We start from the raw sequence: 19517 nt of genomic DNA, 5'->3' as shown, positions 1-19517 counted from the left end.
CAGTCTACCCTTCCTTATTTTGTAATGCTATGCCTTTCATGTCTGCATGCTTGATGCAATAAATATCTTCAGTAGTCAGTCATATTTCACCTTATACCATTCATCTAGAATATGAAATTAGCAAGTCCTGTTATCTTATGATATGTCTCATCAAACTGTTGTTTCTTCCACTACAGGATGTTTTCTTTCTTTGCTGTTCTACACACAACCTTTTCATTACAGAATTGTATTTCAATGCTAACTTACAATATTTGTTTGACAATTGTAAGCAGTCAGGCATCAACCATTTGTTTATTTTTTTCAACTGTGGACCCATATTCAAAGAAAATCAATTTAAATAGGAATTTTTTCTATAGTGTAACTTTTCTCAGGCTGCCATATTTTACCCTTTTGTGTAAGCAAACAATTTGAAAAAAATTCATTTCAAGTCATGGATCAATTCTTGTGGTCTTTGGGCAACATACTGGTTTAATGCAGATCTCCACAGCAGTGTACCAAGCTTTCATAAAATATTTCATTCGTTACTTTTACTATGACCTTTGAACAAGCTTGGTGTACAAAATCTTGTTGTTTATCAGTTCAGCTGTCTTTCATAACACTTATTTTTAATTCATCTACATTTTAGATGAGTTCTTCACGAAGTATCCAATTCCTCCCATTTAAAGGTTTTCCAGCACATTTCTTACCATGCTCCACAGAGGTCATGTCCCCATTAAAAGATCAATAATAGTCAGTTTTCTTCTATTCAGGAGCTTTCTTTGAATTTATGCAGAAATATTAACATGAAAACTGAAGAGCCACAGTGATTGTTTCAATATGGTCCAATCTTTCTTGACTTTGCACTTTTATTACTGCCCCTGATTACTTCTATGTACTATGATCAGCCATCTAATACAACATCACGACCTGTTGTGACAAAAGACATGGGATACCTCCTTATATCTTGTCGAACCTCCTTTTGTTCAGTATAGTGCAGCAACCTGACATAGTATGGACTCAACAAGTCGTCAGAAGTCCCTTGCGGAAACATTGAGCCATGCTACCTTTACAGCCTACGTAATTATGAAAGTGTTCCAGTGCAGCATTTCGTACACGAATCAACCTCTTGAATATGTACCATAGATGGTTGGATTCATATCGAGCCATCTGGGTGGCCAAATCATTCACTCGAACTGTCCAGAAGTTCTTCAAACCAACTGTGAAAAATTGTGACCCTGTGATGTGGGACATTGTCATTTGTAAAAATTCCATCATTATTTGGGAATACGAAGCCCACGAATGGCTGCAGATGGACTCCAAGTAGCCGAACACAACTCCTTCCAGCCAATGATCAGTTCAATCAGACTAGATGATCCAGTCAATTCCAAGCAAACACAGCCCACACCATTATGGTGTCACCACCAGCTTCCACAGTGCCTTGTTGAAATTTGGGTCCATGGCTTTGTGAAGTCTGTGCCATAATTGAACCCTACCATCAGCTCTTACCAACTGAAATCTGGAATCCGCTGACCAGGATAGGATTTCCAGTCATCTAGGGTCCAACTGATTTGGTCACAAGCCCAGGAGAGGTGCTGAAGGCAAGTTTATGGTGTCAGCAAAGGCACTCGTGTTTGTCGTCTGCTGCCATAGCCCATTAATGCCAAATTTGCTGTGCTGTCATAACAGATACATTCATCCTACATGCTACATTGTTTTTTCTGCAGTTTCACGCAATGTTGCTCGTCTGTTAACACTGATAACTCTATGTAAACACCGCTTCTCTGGATAATTAACTGAAGGTCGTCAGCCACTACGTTGTACATAGGTAGAGGTAGGCTAACACCTGAAATTTGGTGTTCTCAGCAAACTCTTGACTCTGTGGTTCTCAGAATATCGATTCTCTAATGATTTCCAAAATGGAATGTCCCATGTGTCTAGTTCCAGTTAACATTTCGCTTTCAAAGTCTGTTAATTCTCGCTGTGCAGCCATAATCAGATTGGAGACCTTTTTACATGAATCTCCCAAGTACATGGGACATGTCTTCCAATGCACTGCCCTTTTCTACGCTTTGTATGTGATATTACCGCCATCTGTGTATGTGTATATTGCTATTTGACGACTTTTGTCACCTCAGTGTACTTCATTCTGCTCTAGCCCATAAAGTCAAACCCCTCTTTCTTGTTGTACAGTAACTGTGGCTTTTGAAATAGATATGAAAATGGAGATCACACTGTTCTGAATTCCTAAGTTACACAATGAAATATTTGAATTCCTTTTTGATTATTGCAATGCCAAACTACATATCATCTGACAGCTGCAATTTCTCCCACTATTTTGATCTCTTGTTATTGCCAAAAGTATCACATGGAACAAAGATCTTTTTTCCTTTCATGCCACCATGTTGCTGTCATAAAATCTAATTCCGTTTTTCATTGTTCACAGATTTTTATCACTGAAATAAGTAATATTCTACCAGAACTTTCCTATGACATTAATATTACTGTAATTTTAGTAAGAACATTAAAAACCTGTAGACTCTTACGCATCATAACAGGTGAAGGCCCGTACTAAGGTACAAGTTATAGAAACTGTCAACATTTATCTGCATACAATGTAAAGCATTTGATACTATGTCGTGAGGTCTGCAAGGAAATGTTTTTTTCCTTGCGTCATTATTATTTATGAAGCTGAGCTCACCACTGATTTTTCAGGCAACAATACTTGTACATACCTTCAAACTATCAAGCCAACCAATAGGTGCAGTAAAACTTTATAATTCCATCTTGCTGCTCACAATTCCTACAACTTAATTGAATTACTGAACCATTACAGAAAATTAGTGCATCAACAAAAGTAAAATACTAGTCAATGCATCAAATATCCTGTCTTTCCTTTCCTGACACTTTTTTCCTTACAAGAGCTGTTTGAGTGATGTTATTTTGTTTAGTAACAAAACTTCACAGCAATTAAGATCATCTACACTTCATAAAATATTCCTGAGACAGCATCTGAATGAGCTTTTATTATAGTGAAGATATGTTGCTGACTTTTAGTGCCTTACCTGAGCCTCTACCGAGCACCTGTTTTTACTTTCCCATGTGTCACGTCTGATCTTCCTACACTCATTTCTTTTCCCAAGTCTCTGTATTTCTGCCACAAAAGTTCGCTTCGGCTGTTTTCTGCTTTGTTATCTTTTACTATACTGGCACTATCAATTACATCACATAGGAGAGAGCACAACTTCATTTTGTTATATTCTGCAGAATACATCTATCCTGATCGTGCTGAAGTTGATACTGATCTTCACCTCTTGCAGAGCTTTGTGTATGGGGAAAACATGCTGCATAGTTGACTGGATCCAAATCAGATATCACCAGGTGCTCAAAACATGTCTTTTAACCCTTTCCGATGGCTCCATGCAAGACTTGGCAGCTACATTTCAGATGCTGCATTTTTACGACTCTCACTGTGTGCTGGCTGCTCAATACTTCCTATACATTTGTAATTTCTCAGCTTTTTATTCTGCAGGATTGCAACGGATACATGGCGAGTTAGGAGTATTTATTTATAGTTTTTAAAGTAAATACTGTAAAAAGCCTTTAACAAAGGCACAGTTTCACAGCAAAAGAAGAAGATGCAGAGTCAACAGAAATTATAGGATATACACAGAAATGTCATCTGTTAGATTTACAGCAAACCAGAAAGTGTTCCACTGAAAGCCCTGATACCAAACTGACAAGAAAATCATTTTCTACACATTGAATACCCACATTCACAGCAAACTACACAGTTTGGTGTGTGTATCTGTTAGATCCTTTATGTCTTTTTCATTTTGGATAACCATTAGTGGTTGATATGCTCTGTCATATTTTTAATAAATGAAAGACTTCTGAGTTGTTATACAATTTAATTAATTTCAATATTTTCCTAATACTATGCATATGTTTTCGTCAGACACTCTGGCCATCCATTGCTATGGGATTATGTTCTGAATCCACATCAACTCCAACATAGCTTTTATCTTTCAGACTAAGTAGTATTAATTAATAGAGGGAAACATTCCACATGGGAAAAATATATCTAAAAACAAAGATGATGTGACTTACCAAACGAAAGCACTGGCCCGTCCTTTTTTCCCCCTAAGGTAAGTCTTTCCGCTCCCGGGATTGGAATGACTCCTTACCCTCTACCTTAAAACCCACATCCTTTCGTCTTTCCCTCTCCTTCCCTCTTTCCTGATGAGGCAACAGTTTGTTGCGAAAGCTTGAATTTTGTGTGTATGTTTGTGTTTGTTTGTGTGTCTATCGACGTGCCAGCGCTTTCGTTTGGTAAGTCACATCATCTTTGTTTTTAGATATAGACTAAGTAGTATAGTTCATAGCCACCATCAGAACCTGGTACCAGTGCAAGTTGTTGTGCAGACCTGCAATCAAACCAATGGTTGCCCTGATTACATTAAATCCTAAAACCTACTGTCACTCTCTCTCTTTCTCTCCCCCCCCCCCTTTTTCACACTACACACACACACACACACACACACACACACACACACACACACACAAATTCACAGACATCTCTGAAAGATTCAGAACAACCGCCAGGAACACCTTCAAATGCTCCACTGTCAGCCACCTTGTTTTTACACCTTCAACTGCTCCATTGCCCGCCATGTTTGTTTTTACAGCCGGTAAACAGTGAAACAGTGACAGTGACAACTCGGTATATAGTGTTTGACAGTGACAAAGATGAGGAAAAAGAAAACGTACGTGGAACATTATGTAAATAGACACACACACACACACACACACACACACACACACACACACACACACACACACAGAATTAAATAATTTCAGACATATAAATAACAATTTCAAATTGTAATTTTTGCTTAAACAATTTATCTACTTTAAGGTGTAAGTGGTTGCAGATGACAAACTGTGGAACAAAACAGTCACTGTAGAAACACAACACATCAGAAAAACCACACCATGTGGTAAAAAGATATGAATTCATAATTTGTGTGTTTTTCCAAATATCTATAATTACGATTTAAAAGCTAATAGTTACATGTTTACAAACGGTAAAAAACATTCTTTATCTTTAAAAGATGAGAAATAAAAGCCCACTGAAGATGCTGCAACTGCAGTGAAACATGTTTGGATTAAAAACAAAATTGTGCTTCGCTAAAGGCGGACCCTATCCAAAAACATACGTAAAACACACATCAAATTATGTTGAATCAAATGTGGTAAACCAACTTCACCGAGTGGTAGATCCACCTGCTGAAGGGTTATGGCCAGTGTGAAGTCCACCATGCCAGTGTGGTCAATCTGAGAGACCAGTTTGTTGCCTGCCACCCAGTCTCCCAGCGACGTATGATTCTTCCATCATATAATGAGAGGACAGCATTCAACGGAACAGTACATCGACATACATCATCATCCTGACATACTTCTTTAGGTGCTTTGTCAACTATGTCAGTGTATCTCTGTGTGTCCAGGTACCAAGCAAAAGGCATCCTCCTTGCCTCAGTGGAGTCACTGTAATGTGTTATGTTATGGATGAGATGAAATCAACTGGTCTAATGTATATGTCTTGTGGACTGGACCACTTGCAGCACACTGAGTGAGTTAGAACAGACAAGAAACCTTGTACTTTGGTGCCTTTTAATCCACTCCATGGCCATCATAATGCCACATAACTCCACATCATAATTTGCGAATTGTTCCAGAAGCCACACTTGAAAAACTATATCAGGGAAAACAGCTGAACATCCAATGGCATTCCCTTGCTGGAATACACTCGTACAAAGTAAAACACAACGCAGAGTACAAGTCATCTTGCACTGCAACAGGCTTAAAATCATTCTGGGCCTCTGAAGTCACCTAGGTGGAAATTTGTTCCATAACTGGCTGTGTATCCGAAGCTCTGATACATCCTGATATGTGAGACAGTCGGTACCACGTATCCCGAATGGCTTGATCGCACTGGGGCAATTCCTGAACACCTGCTCAAAGTTGGGGTGGATCACTGCACTAAATGTCAATGTCTGAGGCAACACTAAGATTATCAGGTCCTGTCAAGCCAGAAGGAGGCAAAGCTGAATACAGAGTGATGATTCAGCAGCCTCTGCACACAGACACTCACCTGGGCTGGTCCATGCGATATCTGAATGCCCTCATGGTGGAAAGCACTTAACATCTTGAAGTAGCAAATACAGGCAGATCCATAAACCATACAACTGTAATCTAACCGTTATCTGACAAATACATTGTTGTGAGAATGGAGGAAGAGCAGAAGATCGTGAAGTGATCCAGCGAGAAGAATTCTTTGATGTAACCCATCCTCCTGGACAAAGTGCTCAGACAAGGAATCACCAATGTGATAGCAAAAGCTCATGTCCTCAAGGAAGAACTGAATAAGAAGGCAGACTTCCACCTAGTTCCATTCATAAAGTTGGTGAAGGATTTTGTATTTCCCAGTGGTCAGTATGCGTTTTCAAGATCACAAAACACACCAACTAAATGGTAGCAGCATAAGAAAGACTCCTGTACTGCCATCTCCAGTACAATTGAGTTGTCAAGGTTGGAATGGTAGCAAAACTGCAATGGGAGCGGCACAGGTGACCTTGGGATTTGAGGAGCTAGACGAGGCGGCAGCTGACCATGTGCTCTTGAGTTTTACCCATACAGCTGGTAAAGCTGCACAAAGGTTTTCTGTAGTCGGAGGTTGTTTGAATTGCTTTAAACCTGTGCACTTCGCTGTAATTGCCATGTGACATTCTTCATTGCACCAAGAAACAGGCCATTGTCTGAGGTGGCTGCTAAACTGAGGAATGGTATCAGTGGCAGCTCATTGTATCACACAAGTGTTCTGGCCCACATCTCCAGGGCACATTCCTGTTGATCAAAGATGGTAGCCAATTTGCCCTTTGAAGCATCCGTCTTTGGGGTCTCCTGTTGACCACCATCCAAGTCAGCAGATTGATCCACACTGGAAAGTGGTCACTGGAATGAAAATCTGTGGCTGCTTATCACTGAACTGAGTCTGCAATTGCTAGGGAGCAAAAACAAAGGTCAAAGGCTGAAGATGACTCTATAGCTGTAGAAAAGTGTCAACTGACCACAGTTCAAAAAGAAGATACACTCTAAATGGATGAGATAGTCAATAATCTGACCCCTGGAGCAAGTTGCAGCTGTGCTCCAGAGCACACTGTGTGCTCTTAAGTTACCCATGAGAAGGAATGGCAGGGGAATGCCTGTTTGAGCTCTGTCTGTGCATCTGACTCCAACAGAATGTGACATGGAAGATATAAGGGATGCTCTGTGACTTTAGCTGGTGTGAAAAGTTCCACTGCAACTGCTTGTAGGACCATGGAAAAGAGGGACAGGAGAGGAGTGGCATATGTCATCGAGAGAAACAGCCACCCAATACTTTAACCGCCTCCAGTAAGATCGTCCTTCCTGTAGGAGTAGCAGTACCTTAACTCAGCTGTGTCGGGGACTTTAAAATGAGTTTCTTGTAAGTGGATGTAGAATGGTCTCTCCTGGGCCAGGAACTGAAATTCTTCCAAATGGGATTGGTATCCATTTAAGTTTCACTGCAATACAGAAGTCCCTGTGGTAGCAAAGGTAGTGCTTGTCCTTCTCTCTTTGCGGTGGTGATTTACTCGGGAGATAAGAGGGAACACTAGATGGTGTCCAGCTCTGGTTCCAATATATGGATATCAGTATATTGGACCATTAAATCACCATAGGGAAAGGTAACTACCAAATCACAATTTTTGTTTCAGTGATTCCTTCATCAGCATTCTTTCTGATGCTTTACAGTGTCTTTACGCATATCACCACTGCAGATTTACTAAAGTTAAGAATGTAGTACAGCTGCACTACAAAAAGAGGTACTCTCCAAATTGTTTTGGTTTCCAGAGGTCAGTGGCTTGGTTGACATAGCAGTTTCTCCAAGTACTGTTCTATTAAACTGTCTCTTAGTGGATTTTGCAGAGCTAGAGAAATTCTCATGCCTTTTCGGATGTGAAAGAATGTAACCTTCTTGGAAGATCCTTCTCCACATTTAAAGATAATACATACATTCTGACACACTAGCCGTGCCCTATCATACTAAGTAGTTTACTATTGAGAAAACATTGACCTTAAGGGCTACCTTCCAAAGTTCTACTGACTAGGTGTTTTTACTACAATGGGCCACTAAAACTCTGGAAAGATAATTAAGTGGCATTCCGTTCTCTTGAGCAAGTAGATTTATAAAAGTCAACCCAGGCAGTGTCTGATGGATCTTGGTAAGCCTAATACAAATGAAGTGTTGCAGGTTCCCAGAGTTGCCAGCTAATTATTATTTAGTCTCGACAGCAATCCTTACGAGCATGTAGCAAACCTCGAGATTTGCACCATTCTCACGACACAGGCAGCTAAGCCAAAATACCCATTCCATATGAAAATCAGCACTGCACCATTCCATCAAATAGAGCTCCTTGCTCAGAATTTCTACATCTACATCTACAAACATACTCCGCAAGCCATTGTACGGTATATGGCGGAGGATACCCTGTACCACAATTAGTCATTTCCTTTCCTGTTCCACTCGCAGAAAGAGCGAGGGAAAAATGACTGTCTATATACTTCCATATGAGCCCTAATTCTCGTATCTTATCTTCGTCGTCCTTATGTACAATGTATGTTGGCGGCAGTAGAATTGTCCAACAGTCAGCTTCAAATGCATGTTACCTAAATTTTCTCAATACTGTTTTATGAAAAGAATGTCGTCTTCCCTCCAGGGATTCCCATTTGAGTTCCTGAAGCACCTTCATAACACTTGTGTGTTGTTTGAATCTACTGGTAACAGACCTAGCAGTATGCCTCTGAATTGCTTCGATGTCTTCCTTCAGTCCAACCCAGTACAGATCCCAAACACTCGAGCAGTACTCAAGAATAGGTCGCACCAGCGTGCTGTATGCGTTCTCCTTTACAGGTGAACCATTCTTTCCTAAAATTCTCCCAATAAACCAAATTGGCCATTCGCCTTCCCTACCACAATCCTCATATGCTCATTCCATTTCATATCGCTTTGCAACATTATGCTCACATATTTAAACGACATGACTGTGTCAAGAGAGACACTACTAATGCGGTATCCAAGCATCAAGCGTGGTCTCCCCCCCCCCCCCCCCCCTACTCACCCGCATAAACTTACATTTTTCTCCCGCTGCCACTCACCACACCAACTAGCATTTTGTTTTGGTCATCTTGTATCAACCTACAGTCACTTTCCTTCAGCACCTCCCTGTACACCACACCATCAGTGAACAACTCCAGATTGCTGCCCACACTGTATGCCATATCATTCACGTATACAGAAAATATGAGGGCGGTTTGAAAAGTTCTTGGAATCACCACAAGAGGTCTGCACTAGCACGAGTTGTTCACGTGATATTCATTGGACTGTTGCCTGTAAACACGTGCCACGTCAGTGCTCTTGGAAGAGAGTTGTGGTGGTAACATGGCTCTGTTGTTCCTACATAGTGATTTGCGAAGATGGAAAAAATGAAGATTCTAGCAGTGATTAAGTACTTCATAAAGAAAAGTATGAAGCAAAGTACATTTATGCTGATTTCCAGAATACACTGGGGTCTCTGCTTCTTCATATTCAACTGTTGCCAAGAGGACAAATGAATTTAAATTTAGTCGGGAGAGCTTAGATGATGATCTGTCATTGCAGAAATGCACAAAATGGTCATGGAGGATCATCGATTGAAAGTGCATGATAGTGCTCACACTTGCCATATGTCATCTGCAAGGGTATATCACATTTTAACTGAAGAATTAGAAATGAAAAAATTATCTGCAAGATGGGTGCTGTGACTCTTGACGCTGATCAAAAACACATGAGAATGGATATTTCGGAACAATGTTTGGCCCATTTTAGGGGAAATGAACAAGATTTTTTGTGTCAGTTTGTGACCATAGATGAAATTTGGGTGCACTACTATACCCAGAGACAAAACAATAGTCAAAGCAGTGGAAACATGCCGATTCTCTGCCGCTACAGAAAGCAAAGACAATTCCTTCAGCGGGAAAGGTCATGGCATCAGTGTTCTGGGATGCAAAGGGGAATTTTTTTGTAGGTTATCTCCCCACTGGGCAAACAATTACTGGAGAACACTATGCTAATCTTCTCGAAAAATTACAACAAAAGATACGTGAAAAAGGCCCGGTTTAGCTAGAAAGAAAGTAATCTTCCATCAAGACAATGCTCGCCCGCACACGTGTGCTGCCGCCATGGCAAAATTACACGAAGTAAGGTACGAATCGTTGCCACACCAGCCTTATTCACCTGATATGGCTCCGCCAGCCTTCCACCTCTTCCCAAAACTGAAAATTTTTCTTGGTGGATGAAGATTCACTTCAAACGAAGAATTGATAGCCAGAGTTGACAACTATTTTGCAGACCTTGAGGAAACTCATTTTTGAGATGGGATGAAGGCACTGGAACATCATTGGACCAAGTGCATTAATCTACAAGGAGACTATATTGAAAAATAAAAAAAGATTCAGTGATGTGAGTGCTTTTTTTCTATACCGTTCCGAGAACTTTTGAAACAACCCTCGTAGCAACAGTCCTATCACACTGCCCTGGAGCACTCCTGATGCCACCCCGTCTTCGATGAACACTTGCCATCGAGGACAGAATACTGGGTTCTATTATTTAAGATGACTTGGAGCCAGTAATACACCTGAGAGCCTATTCTGTATGCAAGTGCCTTCATTAACAGTCTGCAGTGGGAGTGGGGTACCATGTCGAATCTAGAAATATGGAACCTGACTGTTGCCCTTCATCCATAGTTTACAGTATATCATGTGAGAAAACAACAAACTGGGTTTCGCATGAAGATGCTTTCTAAAGAATGGACATGAGCTTTTCGGTCTCTAGGAAATTTATTATATTCTAAGTCCAGAACATGCTCTAAAATTCTGCAGCAAACCAATGTTAAGGATATTGGTCTGTAATTTTGTGGGCCCGAACTTTTACCCTTCTTATTTACAAGAGTCACCTGCGCTTTTTTCCAGTCGCTTGGCACTTTGTGCTGGTCCTGAGATTTACAATAAATTTAAACTAAGTAAGGGATCAATGACGTAGAGTACTCTTTGTAAAACCGAACTGGGATTCCATCCGGACATGGCAACTTATTTGTTTACAACTCTTTCAGCTGTTTCTCTATGCCAGGGATGCTTATTATTATGTCATCCATACGGGATTCTGTGTGATGATCGAACTACAGTATGTTTGTACAACTATCCTGCGTGAACGATTTCTTAAACGTGGAATTTAAAACTTTGACCTTCCTTTTGGTGTCTTCTGCTGCCAAACCAGACTAGTCAATGAGTGAGTGGATGGAAGTCTTAGACCCACTTAGTGATTTTATGCAGGATCGCAATTTTTTTGGGTTCTCTGCCAGATCTTTAGCCAAGGTATCAAAGTGGTAGCTGTCATATGCTTCACATATAGATATTTTGATAGACTCATGAATATCTACTATCTTTGCCTGTCATCATTTGAGTGTCCTCTTTTGAACCGAAAGAGCAACAGCCTTTGCTTCCTCAACATTTTCTGAATTTCGTTATTAAACCACACTGGGTCTTTTCCGTCCTCAATCCACTTCCTAGGCGCATACTTGTCCAGAGCACGATTTACGACTTGTTTAAATTTTGCCCATAATCCCCCTATGTGGATCATTCTAGAACTAAATGATTGCAGTTCACTGTCTTCATAAGATGCTAACACCTGCTTATCTGCTCTTTCCTGCAGAAAAACTCTCCTAGCCCTATGCATTGATTTATTAACTTTCATACACATAGTCACTATGATGACATCATGATCCCTAATCCCCTTCTCTATACTGACACCATCAAAAAAGTCTGGTCTGCTTCTAGCTACAAGGTCCAAGATATTTCCACTGCTTGTCAGCTGCCGAACTAGCTGCTCAAGACAGTCTTCAGAAAACATGTTCAAAAATACTTCATAAGACTGTCTGTCTGTATTCCCTCCAATGAATCCAAACACACGGCCCAGCCTATACTCAGTAGGTTGAAGTCGCCATCAACTAGTATTGCACGATCTGGGTATTTATGCACAAAAACTTTACTTGAATGACTCTAGAACTGTCACAGCAGAGTCAGGTGGTCAGTAAAAACATCAAATAATTAACATGGTTTCACCTAGACCTGTTATGCATGACCAGATAACTTCACTATCACATTCAATTTTAACTTCAGTAGGGACAATATTTTTGTTGACTGCAACGAATACCCCCCCCCCCCTTTCTATGGTGTATAATCGGTCTTTCCGATACCCATTCCAAGATTCGCTAAATATCTCAGAGCTTTTTACTTCGGGCTTTAACCAGCTCTCAGTCCCAAGAAGAATATGAAGTTGAGAACTTCCCTGGAGAGCAGTAAATTCGGGAACTCTGTAACAAACACTTCGACAATTTACTGATAAAATTTTTACAGTTGAAGTGTGTGTACTCTGAATGCGGTCTGATTTCCCTATATGCTTGTGGAGTGGCGAGTGTTCATGAGAGTACCTCAAACTACTGCCTAGCCTAACAAAAAAAACATGTACACTCCACATGTATTCTACTATCTTTGTGTAGTGCACCCCTGACCTATCAAGGGGAGTCCTACAAGTCCTCACTGGATAGCACAGGTCCAGAAATCTGCAGCCTAGACCATCACAGAGACGATGAATACTTCAGTTGAGACACTCCACTCGGCTCCAAACCAAAGGATCCTGTACAACTCTGGCCACAATGCTGCAACTTGCAAGTTCTGCTCACACCCTAAGTGCGACAGTAGCAGTCTCCCCCACCTCTGCCAGTCACCTGTAAGAACTGAGGATGGCCTCAGAACCCATGCAACAGGAGTCGTTGGTGTCGACGTGAGCCACAACTTGCACACAACTGCATCCTGTACGCTCAATAGCCGCCTCCACATCTCAGATGAGTGCCCCCCCCCCCCTCCCGACATACTGAGTGAATTCTTTCCAACCCTGAATGCTCTCTCTCTATTGGGCTCCACAACATGCCTAACACTGGACCTCCCAATAACTAATAAACCCCTGCCCATATGTTAATACTTGGACCCTGCTGAAGGAACAGCCACCTGTCCACTCACAGGGTGAATAGGCGAGGCCATACGGCTAGCTTCCACATTGGTCCTTCATCTCAAGTGAAGCAGACGCGTTACCACTCACCACTCGTCCTGCGGGTCCACCACTTCGGTGCTCAGCAGTAGAGACCATGGGCAAAACAAATGAAACCTGTGGTATCCCATGTGACGCTCCAGAATCCCCGCCACTGCTATACCCCAAGGAGGTAGCCTGAAGGCGACTGATTGCAGCCAACAACACAGTCAACCTTCGCGAATTGCAGCCAGCTCCCCATGTGTCTGCACACAGCAGGCACACACCCTAGCCATCCTAGCAAGACTAATTCTACATCTACATACATAATCCGCAATCCACCGTACGGTGCGTGGTGGAGGGTATCTCGTACCACGACTAGCACCTTCTCTCCCTGTTCCACTCCCAAACAGAACGAGGGAAAAATGACTGCCTATATGCCTCTGTATGAGCCCTAATCTCTCTTATCTTATCTTTGTGATCTTTCCGCAAAATGTAAGTTGGCGGCAGTAAAATTGTACTGTAGTCAGCCTCAAATGCTGGTTCTCTAAATTTCCTCAAAAGTGATTCACGAAAAGAACACCTCCTTTCCTCTAGAGACTCCCACCCGAGTTCCTGAAGCATTTCTGTAACACTCGCGTGATGATCAAACCTACCAGTAACAAATCTAGCAGCCCGCCTCTGAATTGCTTCTATGTCCTCCCTCAATCCTACCTGATAGGGATCCCAAATGCTCCAGCAGTACTCAAGAATAGGTCATATTAGTGTTTTATAAGTGGTCTCCTTTGCAGATGAACCACATCTTTCCAAAATTCTACCAATGAACCGAAGACGACTATCCGCCTTCCCCACAACTGCCATTACATGCTTGTGCCACTTCATATCGCTCTGCAACGTTACGCACAAATATTTAATCGACGTGACTGTGTCAAGCACTACACTACTAATGGAGTATTCAAACATTACAGATTCTTTTTCCTATTCATCTGCATTAATTTACATTTATCTATATTTAGAGTTAGCTGCCATTCTTTACACCAATCACAAATCCTGTCCAAGTCATCTTGTATCCTCCTACAGTCACTCAACAATGACACCTTCCTGTACACCACAGCATCATCAGCAAACAGCCACACATTGCTATCCACCCTATCCAAAAGATCATTTATGTAGATAGAAAACAACAGCGGACCTACCACACTTCCCTGGGGCACACCAGATGATACCCTCACCTCCGATGAACACTCACCATCGAGGACAACGTATGGGGTTCTATTACTTAAGAAGTTTTCGAGCCACTCACATACTTGGGAACCAATCCCATATGCTCGTACCTTAGTTAGGAGTCTGCAGTGGGGCACTGAGTCAAACACTTTCTGGAAGTCAAGGAATGTGGCATCCGTCTGATACCCTTCATCCATGGTTCGCAAGATATCATGTGAAAAAAGGGCGAGTTGCGTTTCACAGGAGCGATGCTTTCTAAAGCTGTGCTGATGTATGGACAGCAACTTCTCTGTCTCAAGGAAATTCATTATATTCGAACTGAGAATATGTTCAAGAATCCTGCAACAAACCGATGATAAGGATATTGGTCTGTAATTTTGAGGATCCGTCCTTCTACCCTTCTTATATACAGGCGTCACCTGCACTTTTTTCCAGTCGCTCGGGACTTTACGTTGGGCAAGAGACTCGCGATAAATGCGAGCTAAGTAAGGAGCCAATGCAGTAGAGTACTCTCTGTAAAACCGAATTGGAATCCCATCAGGACCTGGCAATTTATTTATTTTCAACCCATTCAGCTGCTTCACAACCCCAGGGATGTCTATCACTATGTCCTCCATACGGGAATCTGTACGAGACTCAAACAGCGGTATGTTTGTACGATCCTCCTGCGTGAAAGATTTCTCAAATGCTAAATTTAAAATTTCAGCTTTCGTTTTGCTGTCCTCCATTGCCAGGCCAGACTGATCAGTGAGTGACTGGATGGAAGCCTTTGACCCGCTTACCGATTTTACGTAAGACCGGAATTTCCTTGGGTTTTCAGCAAGATCTTTTGCTAAGGTACAATGGAGGTAGTAGTTGAATGATTCGCGCATTGCTCTTTTTACAGCAGCACGAATCTCTACTAACTTTTGCCTGTCCTCATTCTCCCGATCTTTCTTGTACCGCGAGTGCAACTGCCTTTGCTTCCTGAGCATTCTCCGAATTGCGCTTTTAAACCACGGTGGGTATTTCCGTCTGTAACCCACTTTTTCGGCACATACTTGTCCAGTGTGTGATTTACAATGTGTTTAATATTTGCCCATAATTCTTCCACATCCATTGTACCGGAAGTAAATGAAGTCGATTCATTTACTAAGTGGGATGCTAACAACTGCTTATCTGCTCTTTCTAGCAAGAATACCTTCCTAGCCTTCTTGACCAACTTTTTGAGTCGTGAAGAGTAAACAGTAAAAGCTGGCAGAAACCTATATAAACAGCATGTTAACCTCCTGACATATAACCAAGGGATGCTGATGCCCCAATGAACTATGTAGATTGCTGTTCAGAAGGAATGACAATTGAGTTACAGACTGCCTCAATTTACACTTTAAAAAAAAAAAGAAGGGAAGAAGAAGAAAAGAAATTTACAGTAATAGAGAACTGGGACTGCTCAATGGACTCCAAGCGCAGGAAAAACAGGTTTGTCATAACGTACCCTGTCAAGCTAAGCTGAATTCCCAAATGAACTAGCTATATGTCATAACACAGAGTGTATGTGAAGTTTGTGTTAATGAGGAGTCTAAAACATATGTAGTGTTTAACCTGCATACTAAATATTCAATTACGAGAGTGTAAGAGTTTTTTTGGATGGAATAACTTATTGAACAACATTTGAACGTAATACCCCTTCAGACCAGAAGCACAAATAATTTTCGTAAGCTTACAGGTTTCAAACAAACCATAAGAATCCAGAAGTGATTACTCTTACACATAACAAGCAACTGACACAGTAAGTATATTCTTCAAAAAATTTAGGTGTTCACAAACAACACTTTTTACAGATGGGAGGAGGAGTAGGGGGGGGGGGGGAGTTACCAGCAACATTTGCTCAAAGATTGATATCTCAGATTTGTGCAGTCCCTGTCTCACCATATTGTGGCCATTTCCATTCATTATATGTTCGGGTATAACTTTCTGTGGCAGCATGCCAATTCTGGTATCTCAGTCTTCCTGTTATGCACTCTGGCAAACCACACAAGCCTGTGTTCAACTGCAATGCCTTATGGACACTTTTCATGTCCTCCTCTTAGCCAAGCATATTTCATTTGACATCTACCTATCTACTGTTCCATATGTTGCTTCACATCTGTTGCACAGTAGAAGCTGTTTCTTAAGAATGTCCATAATGCTATTTGTGAACAATTCAGGGTCTCTATCATTATTTCACATTTTTTCCCCCATCTGCAGCTATTCATGCTGAGCTACAGATGTCAAGGGACATGTGACTGCCTGTGACAAGTGCACCAATAGTTTGGGTTTTACCTTTAAGTATATGCTAATTATGGACCTTCTTAAACACACACAATTTCCACTTAACATCAGTTTTTAATTACTGGTGTACTCAGCGCATTCATATAATATAGTGCAAACAATAGAGATGCCTTGGTGCAGTCTGAAGGTATAACTCAGAAAGAGAGTAGTAAGTGAAGTAAGCATTTTCTTATGAGACAGACTGCAGGCATACATCAAAATGCTACAACTAAATTTAACTATCTCACAAAATTTGATATTAGCCCTACTCTCATTACATGATGTGTAGATAAATCAGAAACAACAGGCTGCTTTTGGGTATCTGAGCAGTAAGGACCTATTAAAAACACACAATATAAATAGTAATATTTGTAAAACAATCCTTGCATAATGTCTCATCAGTATAAACATATGCTACTTTTTACTGTCAACATTCAAATGAATTACAACATAAACCATTTCGGTAAGTGAATCGCACAATGTACTTCTGAAAGCATACGTTCCACGCAGTGTAATTATGGTCCCGCAGCATTTGAAAGATCACAACTACAGCTGTATCTATCTTACCGGGCAATTCCACAGTACAGAACACAACACCAAATACGTAGTAAAAATATTGATAGACAAGAATTACCTCGAGCTTATTGATAAGTAATGGACCGCAGTCATCGAGATTGTCCTCTTGCTGGACTAAGCTTGACGCACTAGCTGATGACATTGCCATTGTTCACTCAAATCATGTAAAACAAGCATCAACTAAAAAGATTCCTAGTGAAAACGAAAACCTACGCAGCTGATACATTCGGCTTCTCATGCCTCAACATTCTCACCATCATTAAACTTACGTCAATACAAAATTGCTGTCAACATAAACAATATCACACAGAATTCATAACTCGAGTATTTTTCACGCACAATTCCCATCCAGTCAAAGTCAAAATATGTTTTCCGCCAAGAAGTTCATACACGCCTGCCAACTATTGAACAAGTACTAACTAGTATATCAACGATTTGTCTTAATTATATTCGTATACAAATATATTGTAATCAATACGTAGAACGGTATACACCAAATAACACGAGATATTTGTCCCGTATTATTGAAGGGTTATTGGACACAATCCGGTAACCTCGCTATCAATACGATGCGTGCGTTTGGTACTAAATTCTGTGATAAGTCTCGTAAGTTCGACTGAATTACATCATTTCAACAATGTGGTCGTCACATATTTGGTATGAATTTCATACTTCCCGTAACCAACTGCATTAAAAACTCACTGTCATAAAAATTTTCAGAACTTTTGTGTCAGTTTGTAGAATGTTGCATCTTGATATTTGTGCGAAAAACGAAACAATCAAAACTGATAGTAATAATAATTATTTTTTAAATAATCTTTAAGTTTTCTTTTTAAGACCGGTTCACACTAGCAGTCAATGAACCGTCCGTCGCGTTACGTCACGTCAACGTTAGAGTGTTTTTACAATGGGCGTCACGTCACGTCAATTCGCTAAGCACAGTATCGAACAGTGAAATGCTGTTATGAGATGCCATCCGAGATACAAAACGAAGGAGTATTGTATCGAAATTCAGTAACTAACAACAATAAAGTTCATTAATGGACACAGCAAACTTCATAACGTATATTCTTGATCAATTTTGTATGATAAATTGCAGAGAAGTGAGACAACATCGACATTGAAGGTCGTCTCACAGGGTGGAAGTAGAGGGAACACTTCTGACGTCAGTTCTAACGGCGTGTCTAGGGTAGTTCAGTGTGGGCAATGATTCTCTGCAGCTGTGTTGCGTAGCTGAAGAAGTTCTGGTGGCTTCTTTATTGAGTCTTGTTTATAATCATTAGTAGGCGGCGCAGAGAATATCATGGCGCTTCCCCAGTGTGACGGCTTCCGGCTGCTGACTTCACGTTTTGCTGCTGCCGTGGCTACTGCCGCGTTGCCATTTTCCAATTATTTCCCGACCCTGTTAAGTACGACTAGGCTGCGAGGACGTGTCAGGCCGTGTAAACCCTAGCATACGAAGTTGAGCGTTTTTTGTATCTACACTATATAGTGTCTACAGACAACTGGGCGATTTTGTGCATCGAGTGACATTTCTTATCTATAGAAATGCTTTTGCAACAAAATCGTAGAACTTGTGACTCTCGTTTAAAATGGGAGACATGAGACAATTGCTAGACAATGTTGCACAACCCTTCGTGTTGAGGACCTGTTGGTATACACTGATCAGCCTCAACATTATGACCACTGACCTGCTATCGACATAAAACCGTCCAGGCGGTAGCAGCATCACCTGGTGGGGAATGACTGCTAGTCAGACAAACGCATGGTGCATGTAGTATCGGCGAGCGTGCTGTCCGTGTGTGGAATAGGGAAGGTGCATGATCTGTCTGAGTTTGGCCAAAGACAGATTGTGACAACCTGAAGGCTTGGTACAAGCATTTCTGAGACTGTATTACTTTTTGGGTGCTCGAGGGGTGCTGGGGTGGGTGTCTTCAACATGAGGCCGAATCCAAGGTGAAACCTCATCTAGACATAGTAGTGTTGGACAGCTAAAAAATGGCTCTGAGCACTATGGGACTCAACTGCTGAGGTCATTAGTCCCCTAGAACTTAGAACTAGTTAAACCTAACTAACCTAAGGACATCACAAACATCCATGCCCGAGGCAGGATTCGAACCTGCTACCGTACCGGTCTTGCGGTTCCAGACTGCAGCGCCTTTAACCGCACGGCCACTTCGGCCGGCTGTTGGACAGCCACCCCTCATTACAGACTTCGGACGTTATAGGCTGGGCAGGCTGGTAAAAA

At 41.3% G+C, this 19517-nt stretch overlaps 1 protein-coding gene across 1 annotated transcript in view; it reads right to left on the bottom strand.

Moving 5' to 3' along the window:
* Positions 1-17698, bottom strand: part of LOC126236764 (DNA repair protein RAD51 homolog 1) — an 80525-nt gene extending 62827 nt beyond the window's left edge. The window contains exon 1 of the mRNA XM_049946328.1: positions 17328-17698. Within this exon, the coding sequence (XP_049802285.1) occupies positions 17328-17417 (90 nt within the window). The 5' untranslated portion in view covers positions 17418-17698. The remainder of the gene's footprint in view (positions 1-17327) is intronic.
* Positions 17699-19517: the final 1819 nt, after the last annotated feature.

This window comes from Schistocerca nitens, chromosome 1, assembly GCF_023898315.1.
Source record: "Schistocerca nitens isolate TAMUIC-IGC-003100 chromosome 1, iqSchNite1.1, whole genome shotgun sequence".
Classification (NCBI taxonomy): Eukaryota; Metazoa; Arthropoda; class Insecta; order Orthoptera; family Acrididae; genus Schistocerca; species Schistocerca nitens.
This window is presented reverse-complemented; position numbering and strand designations above follow the sequence as displayed.